The 19,291-nt window shown below is 38.5% G+C and overlaps 1 protein-coding gene across 4 annotated transcripts; it reads right to left on the reverse strand.

Moving 5' to 3' along the window:
* Positions 1-160: 160 nt before the first annotated feature.
* Positions 161-18,139, reverse strand: fbxo34 (F-box protein 34). Of its 4 annotated transcripts, none has more exons than XM_077238966.1 (3): positions 17,914-18,139; positions 6,949-7,102; positions 161-3,299 (listed from the first exon to the last, which is right to left on the reverse strand). In XM_077238966.1, the coding sequence occupies exons 2-3, from the start codon at positions 7,038-7,040 to the stop codon at positions 1,208-1,210; spliced, it is 2,184 nt and encodes a 727-aa protein (XP_077095081.1). In that variant the 5' UTR covers positions 7,041-7,102; positions 17,914-18,139; the 3' UTR covers positions 161-1,207. The 4 variants fall into 4 exon arrangements, with proteins under 4 accessions (XP_077095081.1, XP_077095080.1, XP_077095083.1 ...); XM_077238965.1 differs by having other exon boundaries at positions 17,865-18,107; XM_077238968.1 differs by lacking the exon at positions 17,914-18,139 and adding an exon at positions 9,827-10,187.
* Between the last annotated feature and the right edge of the window lie 1,152 nt (positions 18,140-19,291).

The following is a 19,291-nucleotide window of genomic DNA, read 5'->3' on the forward strand; positions in this document are numbered from 1 at the left end:
TATCAGCTTGCAATTAACCATTCAGTGTTTACACTAACCATTCAGTGTTTACACTAATCTAAAAGAAAATGTATGGCTAACTGGCATACTGTGTAAGGTTGTTTTCTGTGGATTCAAAATGTAAACATAAAAAAAAGCAAAAAAGGAGAGCAGAACATGGTTTACAAGTTCTTCAAGATATACTTTATTGAAGTAAAATGCCTTAACAGGCAGAGCACAGCAATGTCATTAATAATCTTTAAAAATCTGACACTTTGGAAAAACAGTATACTGCAATATTCTTTTTTTCAGATGGTGTTCTGTTAGTCACTGTCAAAATGGAGAAACTCTCTTCCCACATTCAAATGTTTCCAGTCAAGAAACAATATATCATACATATCAATACTTAAAAATTGATAATACACTACCTGTTCACAGGGGTTAATCAGAAGAGTCCCACTGCAGAACAAGAGTGACCATTTCACATAGATATCTTTATACACAAAGTTAGCATAAAAAGTACAAGGCGTTTTACCCCATATTAAGATTAAATGCATTTCGTCACACTCGTGCCATCATTCATCACCGTTATGATATATAGGATTCTGTGCTATGTACAATGTAAACATCTGGGCTAAAAACAATCTCAAAACGTAAATCACATCAAGTCGTGAAGCCATTGCGCCACCTAATATCCCAGGAATTACAAGAGATGATAACGGAAGATGGGGAAATGGAGCAAATATCATTAACTCAATAACCCTACTGGCCAAGAGTTCATGTTTGCAAGTACACAGGAAGATAAACAGAATGAATTCTCAAAAACTGTTTAATATTGCAAGGCTAGGTCAACATCAGTGCAGGAAGTGCCAGGGTGTGTCATGAAGAACCGAAAAAGAATGGTGGGTGGATTGAGAAAATAAGTTAGTCATTAATGCTTACTTGAAGTAAAAATCATCAAGCAGTACCCAGATAGAACTCTGCAAAGTTCAATCTTAAAAGGTTAAAGTGCAGACCAACATTAAAGACCTGAGAAGGGATTTTGACAGGAGAACTGCTGATTGGTTGGCAGAGTGAAAGTACAGAGACCCAGCAATTTCTTATTAGTTTCAGCAACCTGGTTGTAAGCAATGTACATCAAAAGCGCATAGGCTCATTGACAACCCACAGGCACAGAAAGCGCATTCAAACTAGTCACTCTTACATAAACACACACTGCATGTGAGAACTATGAGTCCTCATCAGTGTCCCTGTTTTTCTTGTAAATTGGCATGTTGATGCTATGAAAGGCAGGGACCCAGCGGTTGTCATGAACTCCCACGTTGCATCCAGGTGAGTCTTTGTGAGATTTGCGGCAGCACATCCAGTACCCTGGGCCATATGGTAGTGCCTGGCAGTAGGGCTTATGATGCCAACGGCAGAGCGAAACATCACCACGGTCATACCGCTTCTTGCACTGCTTACAGGGATCGTCTTTGTAACGTGGATCACTAACCCAACGAGAATCTGCTGGCCGTACGCCATAACTCTCAATGATAAATTTAAAATAATGGCAGGTGCACTTGAGGGCAGCCAGGCTCTCGGTAGGCAACAAGCAGAAGATCTTTACAATGATGTGGTGAGGCAGGAAAGCCATGTACTGCTGAGGCTCCAAAAGTAGCTGGATCTTGAAGCGAGTTTCTAGGAATTCATGAGACACTAGGCGGCGTAATGGAAAAGGCACAGGCTCCTGATTAACTACGCAAGTCTCTACTCCCTTTGTCTCCTCAAAGTTTTGATGATTTTGCTCACCCTCAAGTCCATCTCTGCTCTCCTCTCTGAAAGATACTGAAGTGTCCACAGAAGGCTCAAAATCCTCGATGTGAGAGGGCTCTTTGTTCTGAGATTTGCTCTTTGATAAGATTTGCTCCTTCAGAGGCTGAGAAGATTTGGCAAAAAACAACATGCCTGGTAGCGGCTCCTCATTGCACTCTGAGCTGGCATCCTTTGGCGAGGACTGCAGGTTATTTGCCATCTCAACAGCTGTGCTAGTTCCCTGTCTCGCAATACAAGAACTTTCTTCCTCCTTGAGGGCACAGTTATCAAGCCCACACTGCAAGGTCTCTGTCACCTCAAGGGTCTGAGATGGGTAACGCAGCTTGTCTAAATCACTACCCAGTTCCAGTGGGACACTCTCAGCTCTACAGTCCTGAGGGACAGAGGGCGACACTGGCTGTGATGGAAGCAGGTAAGGTTCTGACCCTGCTAGAAGCACACGCCCCACCTTCCTCTGTAAGCTGTTGCTTCGAGAGATGTTTCCTCCACCTTCCCGAAGGTTTTGTCTGCTCAGGCACTGAGACTCTAACTTGGCCACCATATCCAGAACTCGAACAGACTCACTTTCCTCCTCCTCCTGGTCCTCCAGCTGTTCTGCAACCTTGGGCTGCTGCTCTGCAGGCTGAGGGATGGTTCCAACTTTGGACAAAGTGATGCTGCTGGTGCTTCGTAAGGATGGGGGTTTAGAGCTAACCTGCTGGTCGCTTGCCCTTTGCTCCAAGTATGCCACCATCTCCACCACAGAGAGAATCTTTTCATCCTCTTCTCCTTCCATCCTGACAGCATCCTCTGCAACTTCTTGGCATGGATTGATGTTCTCATTGAGGGCCTCTTGTTGAGTCACTATCTGTATTTCAGGTTTTGGTACAGGAGGTTCTACACTTTTCAATTTTTCCGGGTTTCCAGACCTCCTCCTGCGCTTAGCCACAGACCAGTCACCATCCCAGCAGCCTTTGTTTTTCACAGAGACAGTCCGCAGCTCTGGAGCAATGGCTTCCGTTTCTTGAGGTGTTGAGGTGTTGTCAATAACACTATTGCAAGTATTGCCGCACTTCTGAGCTGCAAAAATGGCAATTTTCTCTTTTGTGTTCCCAGGTTTAATGACAGCCCATATATCCAAAGATCCCTCTGCATCCTCTCCTTGGTAGATCCTAAGTGTTCCATCATTCTCCAAACCAGTCGAAGGTGAGAGCAGAACTAAAGAAGTAGTAAATGTTGTGACAGAGGATGCTCTGCTCTTGCGGGTTCCACTAACTCTAGTTGGCACATTGCTCCCACTGTTGGTGCTACATCGGAGGGTGTTGGTGGAGATGACCCGGAGGGGACATCGGTTGGCTGTACCGTTGCCAGATGAGCCCATGAGGCCACACGACTGGCGTCCCCACTCTTTCATAAACACTCCCTGCTGGTCGACATGGAGGCCTCTTGTTCCATCGTGCACAGATTCCCGATGTATCTTCTTATCTTGTGGTTTGGGGTATGGCTTGAGATGCATGGTAGTAAACCTAAACAAAAGGGATAAAAGATACAATTTCAAAACAAATCCACTAAACTGTTCCACTAAAGGGCAGGTAAAAGAGAAATGGCAAGAAAGATAAATACATAAATAAATTAAGCCCATTCATTTAAACTAAAAAAAGACTTAAAATATGGGCCAAGTTGAAGGAACTGCTACAATGGTACATTTTGTGGCTTGACAGTCCATACTCACTACATGTTTTCCCTGTATGGACAAAAAGCAGCATATTCTGTTAAACATATGAGGTGGAGTAAAGTGCTAATTTTCCTTTTCAGGTTAACCATTTCAGTGGTTTCCAACCCTGATCCTGGAGTAACCCAACACTGCACATTTTTTATTTCTCTCTTATTTGGCACACCCATCTGGGTTCTTGGAGTCTTTCCTAATGAGCTAATATGTAGAATCGGGTGTGTTTGATTAGGAAAACATCCACAATATGCAGTGCTGGGGGTCCTCCAGGACAGGGTTGGGAACCACTGAACTATTTTTTTTAATATGCTCAATTCATAGCATTACAACAGTGGATTTCGTTCGTTAGCTGTAAACTACAAAAATGATTAAAAAATAAATTCTAGAAATTGATCAAAAGTCAGTGCAGCAGGTTCTTAGGAATGCGTTTGGGTCTGATGATTCCGTTTGTTGTAAAACGTATGGAAAATGGCAAATAACTCCTCCGCCAGAAGTAGTTTCACAGTGAGCACAAGGGTTAGCTGTTCCCTCTGGCCCTTAGGCTGACATAATGGGAGCAGAGCCACCCAGGTCCAGACACAGCTGGGCTCTAACACAAGCACTCAGCTGACACAGACACAGCTGCCCTACAAAAAAGCCTACAGCACCACTACCAAAGACACAAGTGCATATAAGGCATTCTTCTACTGCAGATTCAGACCTGATAAAGTGGTACTAGGGATTCTCACGTGACAACATGGGATGGCATTCGGACAGTGTGGACAGCTATTTCAGAGCCAAAGTGAGAGTGGGAGGCGGCAGGCTTGCTCATAAAGGGAGGAGGTATGTGGGTTGAAGCCATTTATTGGATGGCAAACATGTCCATTGAGAAGAGAGAATAGCATTTGGTGTGTCCGTAGAAAGCTTGCATAGCCCAGAACATCTCCTCCTGTGCCAACCTTCCTTTGTGGAAAACAGCGGGAGAGGCCAATCTCTAAGGTCAAAATCGTTTAGTTGAGCTGTTGTCTTGGATAAAAAGAGGGACAACACAAAAGGCAAGTCAACAGTGTACCCATATCCATGGACAATCGAAGCCACTCACATTTCCTGGTACAACCCTGCTTCGGACTTCCTGTTCTTACAACATTTTTTTGTGCTAGCAAAGCTCAAACATAGATGATTCACTTTAGATGTAAATAAATTCAACAGTTGGAAATAACTTGACCAGACATAAAAGACAAGGTAGTCTGATTAAAAGGTCATCACTGAAAAAAAAGCTAAGGGATTTAGATAGATAGCTAACTTTCCCCCTTTGTTCATGAAATAAACAAAAGTTAAACATCTAATTTGACTTTTGTATAAACCTTATTCCAGAGGTGGGTCGTACATTTCACACCTAGGCCTTCAGTGGTGCCCTATAAGGGAATAAGGGATTTTTTTCCGGTAGGTTTGACCTGCTGGGGGTCGAGGAGGGGAAGAAACAATTTGTGGTTTGAAAAAATATTAAATCTACAGGAATATATTTTAGTTTACGCAGTTCGCTACAGTTGCGGATACTGACTACCAGTAATAGTATTAGCTCTGAACACCCAATCAAAGGACGTGAAAATGATGATGTTTTTGTACGCCTGCTAGATGGCCCCAGTGCAGTTAAATCGAAATCTGATTGGCTCATTAAATATGACTGATTATCTGATTGGTTAAAGCAACAGTTTCATTGCCATTCATTTTAAGCTACAGGCGCCGCACTATTGATTCTGAAGGCCTCAAGGCAGATTTCTTTGACCCTGACAATACGATAGCTTAAATATGATTGGATAAAAGCTCTAACATAAACATACACTACTGGAAGCAGCGCAACCAAGAGAAAAGCTATGAAATTAAGAGAATGAACTATTGGGAATAATTTAATGCACTTTAATGTATTTGTTCCATGAATGAGTAAGTCAGTGATTCTGATAGTGTTTAGGCCAGCAGAGAAGGCCTTGCTGGCCCTAACGGCCCAACACTGCCTTATTCACAGCAGCGCCATCTTTGATTTCTAACGGGAATGAAAACGAGGCTGTGAAGGATTGGCATGCATCTCTTCAGTGGGTTATACAGTTATTTAATGTGTTTTTGGGTTGTTCTACTGACGAATCACTTCAAAAATATCTCTTCAAGAAATGTCAGTAGACCAAAAAAAAAAGACAATATGAGCTGTGGAAAATTATAAGTGATCGAGGAGCTTATACAGCTTTTTACAGTGGATGCCATTGAAAACACGGTAAGTCTTTGCCTCACAACCTCGGTTTCATACCTTCTCATGGCGCTGCTCTGAATAAGGTCTATTAATGGATGACAAAATAGCACATAAAAGAGACTGTAGCACTGTACGGATTACTTCAAAACCTCTAAAGAACCTCCCAGTTTGCACAGAAACACACTGCAGCACCATTGCTAGACAGGAGTATGCTTACCCTGGAGGCACGCCAGCTCCTATCTGGCACTCAAATGCTGATTTTTACTCATTACACAACCTGGCAACAACATGCAGCTGCCGCCCAGCTCTTGCCCTCAACGCACTCACAACTCAGAGTTTCCTTAAACCATGGGCCAAAACACATGTGTGAGCTAATGATAATTTAAGGGCAAAAAAGCACAACAAAATTATGTAAAAAGAAAACAAATACCCACAAGTGAAAAGCAAAACGTCAGATTGAGTAATGTAAAGGATGACGTCTTGTAAACGCTCATGACTTCCTCTATAATGGGTCTGCCAGAGGACCTGGTAAACTGATTGGGGGAAAAAAAATTTGAACAAGGATGAGGTCACGATTCTGAAGACTACATTGCTCCAATTATGTTGCAACACTGTGTTCTTCCTAAAGAAAAGGCTGAGCATCTGGGTATGCACACTTCACCACATGTGTCGCCGCAGTCTATAGCTTATGTAGTCGTAGCTTAGCGAGACAAAAAAACTGAGCGGTAAATATTGGTGAGATGCGAACAGGATCTCAGTTTTTTTGTGTAGCTGGACGCATACAGAAAAGCTTGTTTTCTCTACCCACTGGATAGGACAATATGCTAAAACCTACGTTTGTTTGCCATAGTAAGACGGGATGGAAAATTGTCAACATGAGAACCATGGCTCAATGTGTGCTAACAGGTCTACCACCGCTCAGCACAAAATTCAATATACACGTTCTAAACCTCTTTAAAGTTTTTGTTATGAAAACAATTAGCTGAGGGCTGATGTTGGCTGTTGTGTCCAAACAAAATAATGAAAAACATCCCTGAAGGAGGTCGACATCCGTGATGATGATGAACAGATGAAAGAGAGTTTATGTTGTTTTTCTGGAAATGAACAGCAGAAACCAAAGTGGATTCAGTCTATCTAAACAAATGTAAGTGAGTGAATTACCATCAAATTACCCTCAAAATGTGTGATGTCATGTATAGGCTTGAGTGCAGTAAGTACTAATTACCTCCAGACTGATGGCGGATTGGAGGCTCGTAACCGTGGTTCCCGGTAAGGGGTGGGGTTGCAGTAACTGATAGTTTCACATTTCTGAGGCATTAGGCTCCTCCCTCCAGTAAGAGCGATTTCTCCCAACAGAAGAGCTCAGGACTCCAGCCTCACTGCAAAACAACATTGATGGACAAAACTGAGAACAGCTTTTCTTTCCAACTTGAATACACATGTACATTCTATATAAGGACAGTTTTGAAACATAAGACCCTAATAGTATAAACTTACTACCAACTGTAGTGTTTTATTAGTATAGTTAATTTATTGCAGATATCTTTATTTGTAGTTCTAGCAGTAGTAAACGCATCCATTAGAACAGCTGAAGCTCTCTCTACCAGAAAACTTCTAAAAACTCTTCTGTGAGCACTTGACTCTTAACTATTGAACTGTTAACTATTAAAACACTTAACTCCTCTCAGTTCTCTTTCTGTGGTCTCGGTGTCTTGCGTAGCCTACATCTCTGTACTAGCTCATATTTGGGACTTTTCTAAGCAGTTCTGGAACTTTTTACTGCAGCACGTTATTTGTTACTGTGTCCCTAGGTTTGTAAAGCTTTTGTTGTAGTATTCCTAATTTGCGAGTCTTTTTTTTTTAGCATAAAATAAGGCAAAATATTGATGTAATCGAGTGTGTTTATATGCATAATCTTACACAGATTATTCTTAATAAATGTGTAGGTCACAAACAGCTAAAGCAAAATCCAATCTGCACACATCGATTTATGCCAAATAACCGGACCGATTTATTTCAAAATCTGTTCTCTTGCATCATCTGGTTTCTAGGAGCTGATTTTTGACAGTTAACAGCAATATGCTGTACACACTGAATGACCACTTTATGTTTTAAAAGGTTCATCACACTGGTTAGTGGTGAACAAAATATGCCCTATAGTTTATTTAGTACCATTTTGTGGTGATAATTTTTCTAACCACTTGCAGCAATGGCTACATGCTGTGTTTCAACAGAACAAGAAACTGTAAATTTAAAAAAAAATTAACAATACCAGCCTTTCTGCAGTACCGGTAGTGTTGAGTACCGTGTCAAACTGGTACCCTCTGATAGACACTACTTTCAAATACTCCTGTGTGTATTTGTGCAAGTGCTCTGTGAAGAGCATCAGAGGTTTCCATTTACTGTGTTTTTGCAGCGTTGCACATTGTAGCCAATCATAGACATGTTTGTTGAGTGTGTGAACACAATGCCCAATCAGTGGCATTTAAGTTAGTCAGAATCCGCTCAAATATACCAGTTTGTTCAGCATGAGTTCTGCACGCTTGCGAATCGCTTTGTTATAACCAACAACGTATAAAGATGATGTAAATAAGAGATTCATTGTACAGTACAGGCAGCATTTTAACGGCTGCAGCTGAACTTAAAGGACAATACCGGCCAAAAATGAACCTAAGGCTAAACACATGGATACCGAGTCGATCTTTCTCTGATTCTGATAGTGTTTAGGCCAGCAGAGAAGGCCTTGCTGGCCCTAACGGCCCAACACTGCCATTTTCACAGCAGCGCCATCTTTGATTTCTAACGGGAATGAACGGGAACTATTTTGAGCCTTTTTAGTGGTATTAACTAGCGATTTTTATTTTTACTTATTCGATGCCCCATACACTAGCCTTATAAGCTATCTGTGATCAAACTAAAATTAACGTTAAAACTGGGTACATTCGATTATCAAAACGCATCCCAGAGAACGGTCGACTCGGTACACATGTGTTATTTAGCCCTAGGTTCATTTTTGGCCGGAATTGTCCTTTAAGTGATATCAGCTTTGGTTAAAGGAAGCGTTCATTGCTCAGTTACTGTATAACCTATAATCATTTAAATTGGTGTACACTGCAAACTTTCAGAAGTGATAACCCAATTAAAATGTGGGATTGAATCTGAAATTATGATGTTTGACAACGAGTGGACACAAAAATCATATGTGTCAAAATAGATCGGTGTATTAAGTCTGCCAATTGTTATGTTAACTGTAATGCAGTGTTAATATTAAAAAATAGTTACAATAGTTTTTGCGATGGTACCAACTAAAATTGTTAACATGACAACCCTACATTAAAGCATCACAGATTGACCTCTAGACTGTATAAAGTAATTGTGCATCCTCAAATTATATTGGAAACCGTTAAGTTTACCTTAAATAGCCTATGAGGTCTGCAGTAACCACTTGTGAGGGTGTAATTCCAAAATAACTAGGCTATCACAAAAAGAGACACAGAAACCTACATAAGAGACAGGGAACATTGATAGGAAGAAGCTTTAATAAGCTGATTTGGTAACAAACTGGGCCACAGCACCATTTTATACATGCACACACACACATATATATATAGCCTATAAACTGCATGCTATAGTAGTATGTCATGTAACATGTCAAATGATTAAAAAAAAAAGATTCACATTCTGAAGGTCAAACTACAGCTCTACTGATTATGACAGACAATCTCATCTGGAAGCAGAAATAAAATAGAAATGTGCACTATGCTGAACAGAACACATGGCTCTGAATCTCTTATGCCCATTCCCTCTCCAGGGGCTAGAAAATCATATGCGTATGTCTCAACATACGTCCTCAACAAAACGCTTTCTAATAAAACGGACACTGGCTGAGCTCACCAGTGGACAAGACTACATAGTCTCAACGGAGAGACCAAAACAAAGCAGAGATAACTTCATTTCCTCTTTCTATCCATGTGTTCCGAGTACTCATGGTTATGCAGCTCCTGGGGCGGATCCACAAATGAGCAACTGCCTAACAGATAGCTAGAAGTCTTTCTCTGAACTATCATTTTTTTTACACTTAAATGACAAAAAAGTATACTTACATTCATCCAAGCTATTCCGCAAGTCAATACATTGTAAATTCCTCCGGTTCAACATTTGCACAGTATTCCATTACAGAGGATAGTATGTACACAGTCTTCAGCACAGCACGTGGTTTTATTGGTCTGACTGACACCATCCAGAATTTCACCTAAGCAGCTGTGATTGGCCGGGACAGGAGGGCTCCGCTTACAAGCACGTGTGCGCCTGCCAGAGGATATAAACGCAGGTCTGATAAGGAGCCAATGGGCTATTCAAGATCCTTGCATGCCTATAAATGGCAAAGATAATCAATACTTTTGGACCTTCGCTGAAGAACGGGGACTGAGTGCAGAATCTGCGTGCACAAACTTTGCAAGCAGTGATGCAAGCAAAACAAAATGCAAGACAAACAGTAGGCCTGACTAAAATGAAATATACTAAAATATACACACAACTGCACAACACATGGTGTCCTTTAAGGGCCAGGGAACTTCTCATATCGCACTTCCTTTACCTGATCTTGCTCAAGCTTTTCCAAAAACAATGGCACTCATTCAAAAGGAGAGGTGGGGCGGCTCCTAAGCTTACACAATGCCATTTCCAGACCGTCTAAAACAGACCAGCTGCTACAATGGCTTTCATAGATCTTTCCAGATCTCGGACGCTGTAAAAACATAAGAGCATAAATCAAAGAGCCACGCACCTCTCATGGTACAAACAAGAATTTCCAGCTGCTCTCTTAAACAGAGGCGCCTTTGAGTTTGTTAAAAGTGTCTTTGAGCATCAAGTCCAAACAAAAAGGGATAAAGGTATAGTCCATGGTATACCATGGTATCGTCATGTGAACTCTAAAATACCTTAAATACAAAAAAAATACTTTGCACACTGCAAAGTAAGCTGACAAATATTTATCAAAAATGATATGCAAAACAGTTAAAAACATTTCAAAGAGTAGAATGTTACACTGGTGTCACATGACCGTGTCATTAAACTGCATGCTTAAAGTAACCCTGTGTTGAAAATCAAGCTTTTAATGTTGTTTATGTCTATGTGGTGTTTTTAATATGCTTTAAAACAAACCATGTGCAAATTCACAAGTCAACACCATTTTTAAGTATTTTTTCCTTAAAAATGCAATGAACCAAAGACTATTTCACAGTTTGAAATAACTGGTGTTTCTGACGTCACAAACTACCTTGTAACCAATCATGTAAACGTGTGATCGTCAACGAGTGGAGCTCTGAGCTGGTGTGAGTGAGTGGAGGCGGGGCTAATTTGCATATTCATAGAACCACGTATACTAAATGAGGCAAGGGTGTAGAGTTACATTCCAGCCTTTTTAAGGCATAAAGAATGTCTAAATATGTCATTTTCTGGTGAAGGGATAAAACTATTGACTACGGGGGACTTTAAATTAGTGATTTAGTCATTTTTAATTTCCAAATTCCAAATATCTTAAATAAAGAGATTTAACTGCAGTTGATAATAGTTCCAGTGCATTTATCACACATGAAATATTAAATGGTTAAGTTGAGCGCTTTGCACTGAGGGATACAGTCACCCAGTGATTCTGTGCAGCCAGATAATTCAAAAAAAATTTTTTTTTTTTACAATAAAAATCACGGATGGGAAAAAAAACAAGTGCAAGGACTTAAAACTATACTGTAAAAATGCTACAGTAAAAACATGTTAATGGTTAACTTGGTTATCTTACTATATACGATGAAAAACTGTAAACTGTTTAACATCACATTATTTTACTGTAAAATGTATGGGTTTTGCAAATAAAAACTTTGCACAAAAAAAAAACTCAAAATCAAAAAACTTTGAATTATTTATTTTTTATATGGTAAATGTAAAAGTTCCAGATATTTCAGCATTGATATGTATTGAAATATCAATATTTTTTGAAAACACTAGAGTGCCCTGATGTAGTTGTCTTAAAATTTAGCACATCTAAGTACATTTCACTTTCAGCAGAGTTCACTTCTCTGTTCTTCAGTACAACTTCCCTTCTTCAAAAACTTTTGAAGTAACTCTGTGGTTTTCTATTTCAAATCCAGCAAAGGGAGTTCATGTATTTTTCAATGCACAGAATCTGCTTTAATATTTGATTTGGTCCCATTTCAAATGAAAGCACTTGGGAGTTTTCTTTCCCATAACTGAGCTGCAGATGGGCTGTGGTGCTATTGTGCAATGACTTGCCTTCTCAAATTGCCTTCTTACACGTTCTTGGGTCACAAACAAGCTTGTGATTATCTTTGCCCTCTCTGTCCTGTTATTTTGTTTGCTACATGGTTTTCAAATGTGCTGATATTTAAAATTCAATAAACGTTTAGGCTAGAAGTTAATAATCAGACTTGTATGTCCAAATTGATTACAAATTCAATAGTCAAAAATACTTAGAAATATAACTGCAACATACTGAATCTATAAAGAATCAATTTTAGCATAAGATTATCATGACGAAGGAGTGTTTGAGTAGATACAAGTCTGTTTGAGAGCAATGTTTGCATATGATATCAGAAGACTTTATTATGATCCATGAACCAACCAGTGTTAACCACTCAGCAGATTGAACTCCTTCGAAAGAGGTTAACAGTAGTTCAGTTGGATACAGAATAAGACATCAACAACTACCAGTAAAGCCTCCGATTACCCAACAGCCCCAGCTCTGAATTTCACATCTTGATAGAAGTTCACACATGCTCTATAATTGCTTCTGTGGCACTTTGAGGGACCGTGCACAAAAAGGGTGCGTGCATGTTGGAAGCGTCCTGTTGCCAAATACTATGCTGCTATTCTGACACCATACTAGGAATAGTTAGGTCAGGTCAACAAGCATATCAACGGCCCAACCCAATGCAACCAGCAAGCACAAGCAGCATAAAAATACAGCACCGATATACACGAGGTCCATTGCATGACCTCAGACAAAACCAGGCCTTTGAACTCTCAGCCAGCTGAAACCTGATAGGCTGTGCACACCTTGTGCAATCGGCGTTCCAAAACAAATCTGTTACCATTATAACTGCTATCTGTCTTCTCTCTCGCTCCCCTATTAAATCAGCCGGTGTCATAAACGTCTGTAATGAGCAGACATGTGAACAGCCGTATGACCTCAATAAGAAGGTGTTCCAGCTACGCTAATGTTCATAGTAGGAATCAGAGTCACTCCCTGTGAAATGTGAGTTTAGCATGCACAAAAAGTACTCTAATGTGGGCTTGTGTATGAAAGAGGAGTCAAATATGACAACTTTGATTGACTTTTTACATAAACTACAATCAAAAGTTTGGGATCGGTAAGATTTTTATTTTTTGAAAGACGTCTCAGCAAGGTTACATTTACAAGAAACATTTATACAGTGATACATTACAATTTAAAATAACTGTCTTCTATTTGATTATATTTTAAAATGTAATTTATTACTATAAATATGTCTATATTTTCAGCATTAGAACAGTCTTCAATGTCACATGATCCTTCAGAAATCATTCTAATATAATGAATTGCTGCTCAAGAAACATTTCTGATTATCAAATGTGTGGAAACATGTTCCTTTTTTTCAGGATTCATTGATTAATAGAATAGAAAGTAAAAAAAAAATGAATTTTTAAAATGGAAATCTTATTGATGTTTTTACTGTCACTTTTGATGTGTTCCTTACATAAATAAAAGTATTAATTTCTTGATTAATTAATTTCTTCTTATAGTGTCTATCGGCACATACATCATATTTTGTCCACATATTGTCATCAGTCCACTACATTTCGAGTGACTAATACATCATAATCCATGAGTGAGGTCAGCTTGTTTAAGTGGATTTTTTCCTTTGCCCAATTATTCAGTACATTAGTCATTCAGGCAAGCCACAGACTTGCTGAATTTTAAAAGCATGTAGTTTAATACATCCCCGTTGTGCATTTGTGCCCATAAAACATTAAGCAAAACCACCATGTCAAACCAGAACAAAAAGACTTGGTCAGAGGTAGACGAGAAAACAGCATTTTTAACACTGCATTATTAATTGTGAAAAACAAAGGTTCTGGATTTCACATGCCGTCCCCATAATACAGAGTGTGTCAGCCACGGTTTAACATTCTGCCACACAAATACTTCAAAGCATTTCAAGCTTGATGAAAACACACTAAACACCAGTTCGAAAGAAGGCAATGCAATCCAAACCACACACTATTCTGCAGACTTGTCTATGTTCAAGACAAAAGCTTGTCCCAACCTGCTGAGTATTTCTTCCCTGTGAGAGGCTTGTATAAAAGCTTTCAGTGGTTTGCAGAGTGAGGTAAGATACACCTTTCTGCTTCACACTTCCCTTTCGCCTGCCACATGACTCCAGGACAAGTGACCAAACAGGTTCTTAAGCTGTGGAAGCGGTCCACTTGTCTGACTTCCCTTGCAAGCGCTGCAGGGCTCATTGCATTCAAACAGGTGGCTGTGCTCAATAGTGCTTTATGAACCGTTCACTTAAATGGGTATATTCTCACTGCATTGCATTAGGCAGACAGAAAAACGCCAAAGGAGGGATGCTGCTGCAATTCTGCACATTTCAACATGACACCACTTACTTAAATCAATACTTTTACTTGCCAAATAAACTTAAAATGCCTGCCAAATAAACAAACCTCTTGAATGGTCTGATAATGGGAATTGTTTAAAGTACTCATTAGACGTGGTCTGAGACTATATGCTAGATATCTGTGGCATAACTAAAATAACTTGACAAAACACTAAAAACTTCATTTGCATGTCATCACTATACAATGGTATGCCTCTGCATCACACAAACCAGTCAAGAGTCATTAAGCATGTGTTGGTGTTGGACTTTCTGGGTTGTGTATTGTAAAAGGTATGTTTGCTTTACAACAACTTCACAGGCTATTCTGCAACTCAAGTTGTTCTCTAAGGCCCTGTCCACACGGAGACGCGTTTAGCTGTATACGTAAAAATGTTGTATCGTATCAGGATTTCGTCCAGACCGATCCGGCTATTGGGACACTGAAACTGCCATTTTCTGAAATCGGGTCCCTAAATCTGAAAACGACACCCTTGCGCTTTCGTGTGTACAGCCAATCTGTATATTTTGTGAAATGATGATGTCATCACCCCACGTGTTGACTAGTCAGACACCGCTAACACATAACAGCAACAACAACTGCGACTACAATGATAGTGTTCACTGAGCCTCTTTTATTTCTTTATTTTACTTCTTTCTTTATTTATGTTTTCTTACTTATGCTATGATGCTTGTCTGTTGTCTGATTAAGACATTTCGTATTTTGGGATGGGGATGGGCACTTCAAGCAAAAATAATATTCGACGATCGCTGGGAATTATTTGATTATTCTTCAAAAAAACGCCCCCCTCCCCCCATGCTCACCGGTAACATGCGTTTGCTCAAATTCCACTCTGACATTAACTTTCTCTGTACCGTAGGCTAGGCCTTAGCCACTAAAGAAAATGTATTTAGTTTCATATTTATGTTTAAATAATATGTTATTTTTTAATTGCATCTATGTTGATTATATGAAAAGTTACGAGTAATCATAAGCTGCGCAATATATCGGGAAACATAATTTTGACCACATTCAGTTTTGTTTTGTAAAAAGCCTTTCTTTAACATGAATTTCGTTTTGTATAAATTGTATCTTAATTTTAATCAATGTTTCATCAACCAATTGCCTGGATTTAATAAATAAGAAGCAAATATAGCAGACAATATAATCAGAACATGGAAGCGCCGGCGTGATACTTGCATTGCTCGTGAACTGGAGCTCGTCTCATAAATGAAATATTCATAATAACGTGGTAATTTCATGACTTATAGGCAACGAAACTGCAACGTCACGGGCCCGTAATTTCATTACCATCTTATTTCTCCCTATAGGCACGTTCACTACAGAGAAGGTGGCGAGTCTGCATCGTCAACATCTTTGCATCCGAGACTGACACAGAAAACACTACTTTATTAATAAACTTTATTAATTATGCGCATGCTATTCGTCTTCTCCATTTTTAGTGTATCTGTGTGGCAGAATTACAGCGCCTCACACTGGTCTGGCATGTATACTACAAAGTTTTGAGTCTGTTTCAGTGGTTTCGTGTGTACGCAGATATTTCTTGAGATGCGCCGTGTTTATGGAATTTTTTTTAGAACGAGAAAATACAACAACAACATTGGATGGGGAAAGCTCTGGCTTCGTGTGGATGTGGCCTAAGATATAATTGAAATCTAGATTTAAAAACCTTCTAGAAGAAAAAACATTAGGTTGACACCTTGATCTTATTGACCCAGCTGAAATAAAAAAACCTGAAAAAGTAAATTAAAAAAACAACAACATGGTCTTCCAGATAACAAAAGGACAGCAGAAAATTGCTCCGAACACAAACAAAACTACCCCACACCATCTGGCAAATAACCGTGAGAACATTTATCACGTCTAAAACGGGATGTATGGCCTGGTTTTGACATGCCACATAACAGCTGACCAGCAAAAGATAAAAGCCACTCTTTGCACTCCTGATCTGCAATTACCAAAACTATAGAGCTTCAAAATGCTCATTCCACCTCCCCCCATTATGGAAAAACAAGGCTTGCAGATCAGCACAATGTCGGTAACAACTGACCCGTTAAAAACAAGCCAGGCTTCAGATCAAAATTTGGCTACAAGCATGTCTTCAGGAAAGCAGACTTGTACCAACTACAAAAAATTAGAGATTGATCAATATTATTTTTTGTTTGACCATTTTCAGTAAAGGTTTATGTTTCTTAGTGTCTCATATAACCAAGGCCTATAGTGTACAAAAAATATAGTTTTAAGTAATTTTTAATTTAGACAGACAATGCATTTAATAAGCAAACAAATTTATTTAATATATCTGGTAAAATCAATTAAATACTTTCTGTATCAGGTATAACTGAGCTTGTATCAACACCTTACACGGGGGCAAAGTTCAGATATCTAATTAAGCTAGTTAAACATTATAAGTTCTTTGCTTCTTTAGCGTCTCGTTCACAGCCTCACATCCAATATCTTACCATGTTTTCTCAGGTCAACTAATACACATAATGTGTCCATGTTTGTGTTAAATGACAGCAAGTAGATGCACATATTTGCCAAATTCAGCATGTTTGCCAAATTCAAGTTTGAAAGATCTCTACAGAAGTCATACAATCAAATCCATAAAATTAGCATGTTGTAGTGATTATATCCTTAAAATAGTCTTATGATGGGTATAATATAATTCAGCATGTTTGCCAAATTCTCATTTGTAGGTCATCTGAAAGAGTTCAAGAGGGTCAGAAAGTAATTTCAAATATGACTTCTTTAAAAAAAAAAAAAAAAAATTATAATAAAAAAAAAAATTATAATTTAGTATATCTGACAGTATAGGACACACTTCATAAAAATAATAAAAACAAACCTGAAAGCTAAATGGAAAATAAACAACATGGAAAACAGAAAAACTTGAACTAGGAACAGGCCATTGCACCAAAAAAAAAAGTCGTCAACAAAGTTATTCATTAGGGACTACAAGATAAACACGAGTAATCTGCACTTATTTACACCTTTTTAAAACGACGGTACTGACAAATATATACACATAACTCGAAAAAAATAACTCATAATATTAATAAGTGTGATAGTAAGTTAACGTTAACGTTACTGGCTTCGTCTATCCCCATTAGCACTAAAGCTAACTGACAGAAACGCCATGACATACAGAGAAAAATGGGAGTACGTAAACGATTATATGCATTTAAATATACAATAGAATCTAAATTACTTATTTTTTATCATTTATTGATTATGCATAAGGATATATGATGTCCTGTTATGGAGGTGTTTAAATGCTAGTTCCGCTCAGTATTTGCCAAACCAAGTCAACAGGGTAAAACACTGTATAAATGCTACATCTAAATAATTTTAGATGCCAAATAAATCCATTTAAACTCTGGTAACGACACAGATAAAGGTATTTATGACTGACACGTAGGAGCAATAAGCCTAACATGAGGAAATAGAAGAATAAAAACTGACCTGAGAAAAAATAGAATAAAAGTCGAAAAGGAGAGGTGAAATCCCTTACTGAAGGGGAAACTCTTCGTCTTCTTGTTCTTCTGTCTTTACTGCAGTGAATTCATATGATTTGTCATAATTTTCAGTCGTGTGTCCTTCAGGACTCAACGCTTCGCTTCACTTCTCTCACTATGTGTGTGTGTGCGATCAGATCAGATGAACGCGCAGCGGGCACTGCCTCATTTATTACGAGCACGCGCATACAGGCACGCTAGCGAGCGTGCACGCACTCACCCAGAAGAGAAATATAGAGCACAGCTTGGGATGGGCACAACAATGTAGGTTTTTATATTACATACATTTTTACATTCTTAACATTTAATAACATATTTCCTTATTGCCAGTAACTTTTCTGTCCACTAGAATGACTTGAACAATTTTTGTAATCGTTCTGATTTTCAAGGATAGATTGGAATATTTTTGTATTGTTTGTTTGTAGTGCAATTAATAGTTTAATTACTTATATATTTTTTCATTATTATAGTGTCCAAAAATAGAGAAATTCTATAAAATAAAATAAATTAAGGCATTCTACACATTTATACTAGGCCTATTTCACTTTTTGGGCTAAATTTAACAATGAACATACATACTTACATATAGAGTTGTGGCCAAATGTAAAGTCTGGCCTATAGGAAAATCGACATCTTCACCCTTTATTCAATTATTGTTATTATTATTATTTTAAATGTGTTAAAGATATTGTAAGCATACTGCATAGTTGTGCTTGGAGTCAAGCGTTTTGTTGAAACGTCAAATTGTGCGGACATAATAATTTTTGGTCGGGTTGTCATACAAAGAAATTGTGAACACATGCAAAAACACAAGAGAACAAACAAAATATTAATAACCTATTATGTTTAAGTCGTTTGCTTTTTCCTGTGAGCTTTTTGTTTTTCTAAACTTTTTTGCCAGATAAATACCTTAACCAAATTTAGTGTTTTGTTATTAATTCATATTTAAAATATATATATATAAAAAAGACTTGTAGGGTTATTGAAAACAAATATATAAAATTGTAAAAAAAAAAAATAAAAAAAAAATTGTATATATATATATATAAAATCATCTTCTTGATTAACTTGATTACATGCATGTATCCCTAAGTCTGAAAAGTACAGACTGAATGAGGCACATTCACAAACCAAGGGAGCATTCTTAAAATGTTTTCACATTATTAATACAATGTTGGAGGTTTCATCTGTGGGTTGCAACAGGGCTCAACTCTTTGAAGTCATCAGGTGCTTCAGGCACTATAATAGACCTCTGCATAATTGAGGTCAATTCTATTAGATTTCTGTCAGGGCGTCTCTGACAACAACTCTGACAAGACTGTTTCCATGATTAAAAATGTAACACTGCCTTGACTTCAGTTTACACTGCTGTTA

This window comes from Siphateles boraxobius, unplaced genomic scaffold, assembly GCF_051911475.1.
Source record: "Siphateles boraxobius isolate OS27281-9 unplaced genomic scaffold, OSU_SipBor_1 22, whole genome shotgun sequence".
Lineage (NCBI taxonomy): Eukaryota > Metazoa > Chordata > Actinopteri > Cypriniformes > Leuciscidae > Siphateles > Siphateles boraxobius.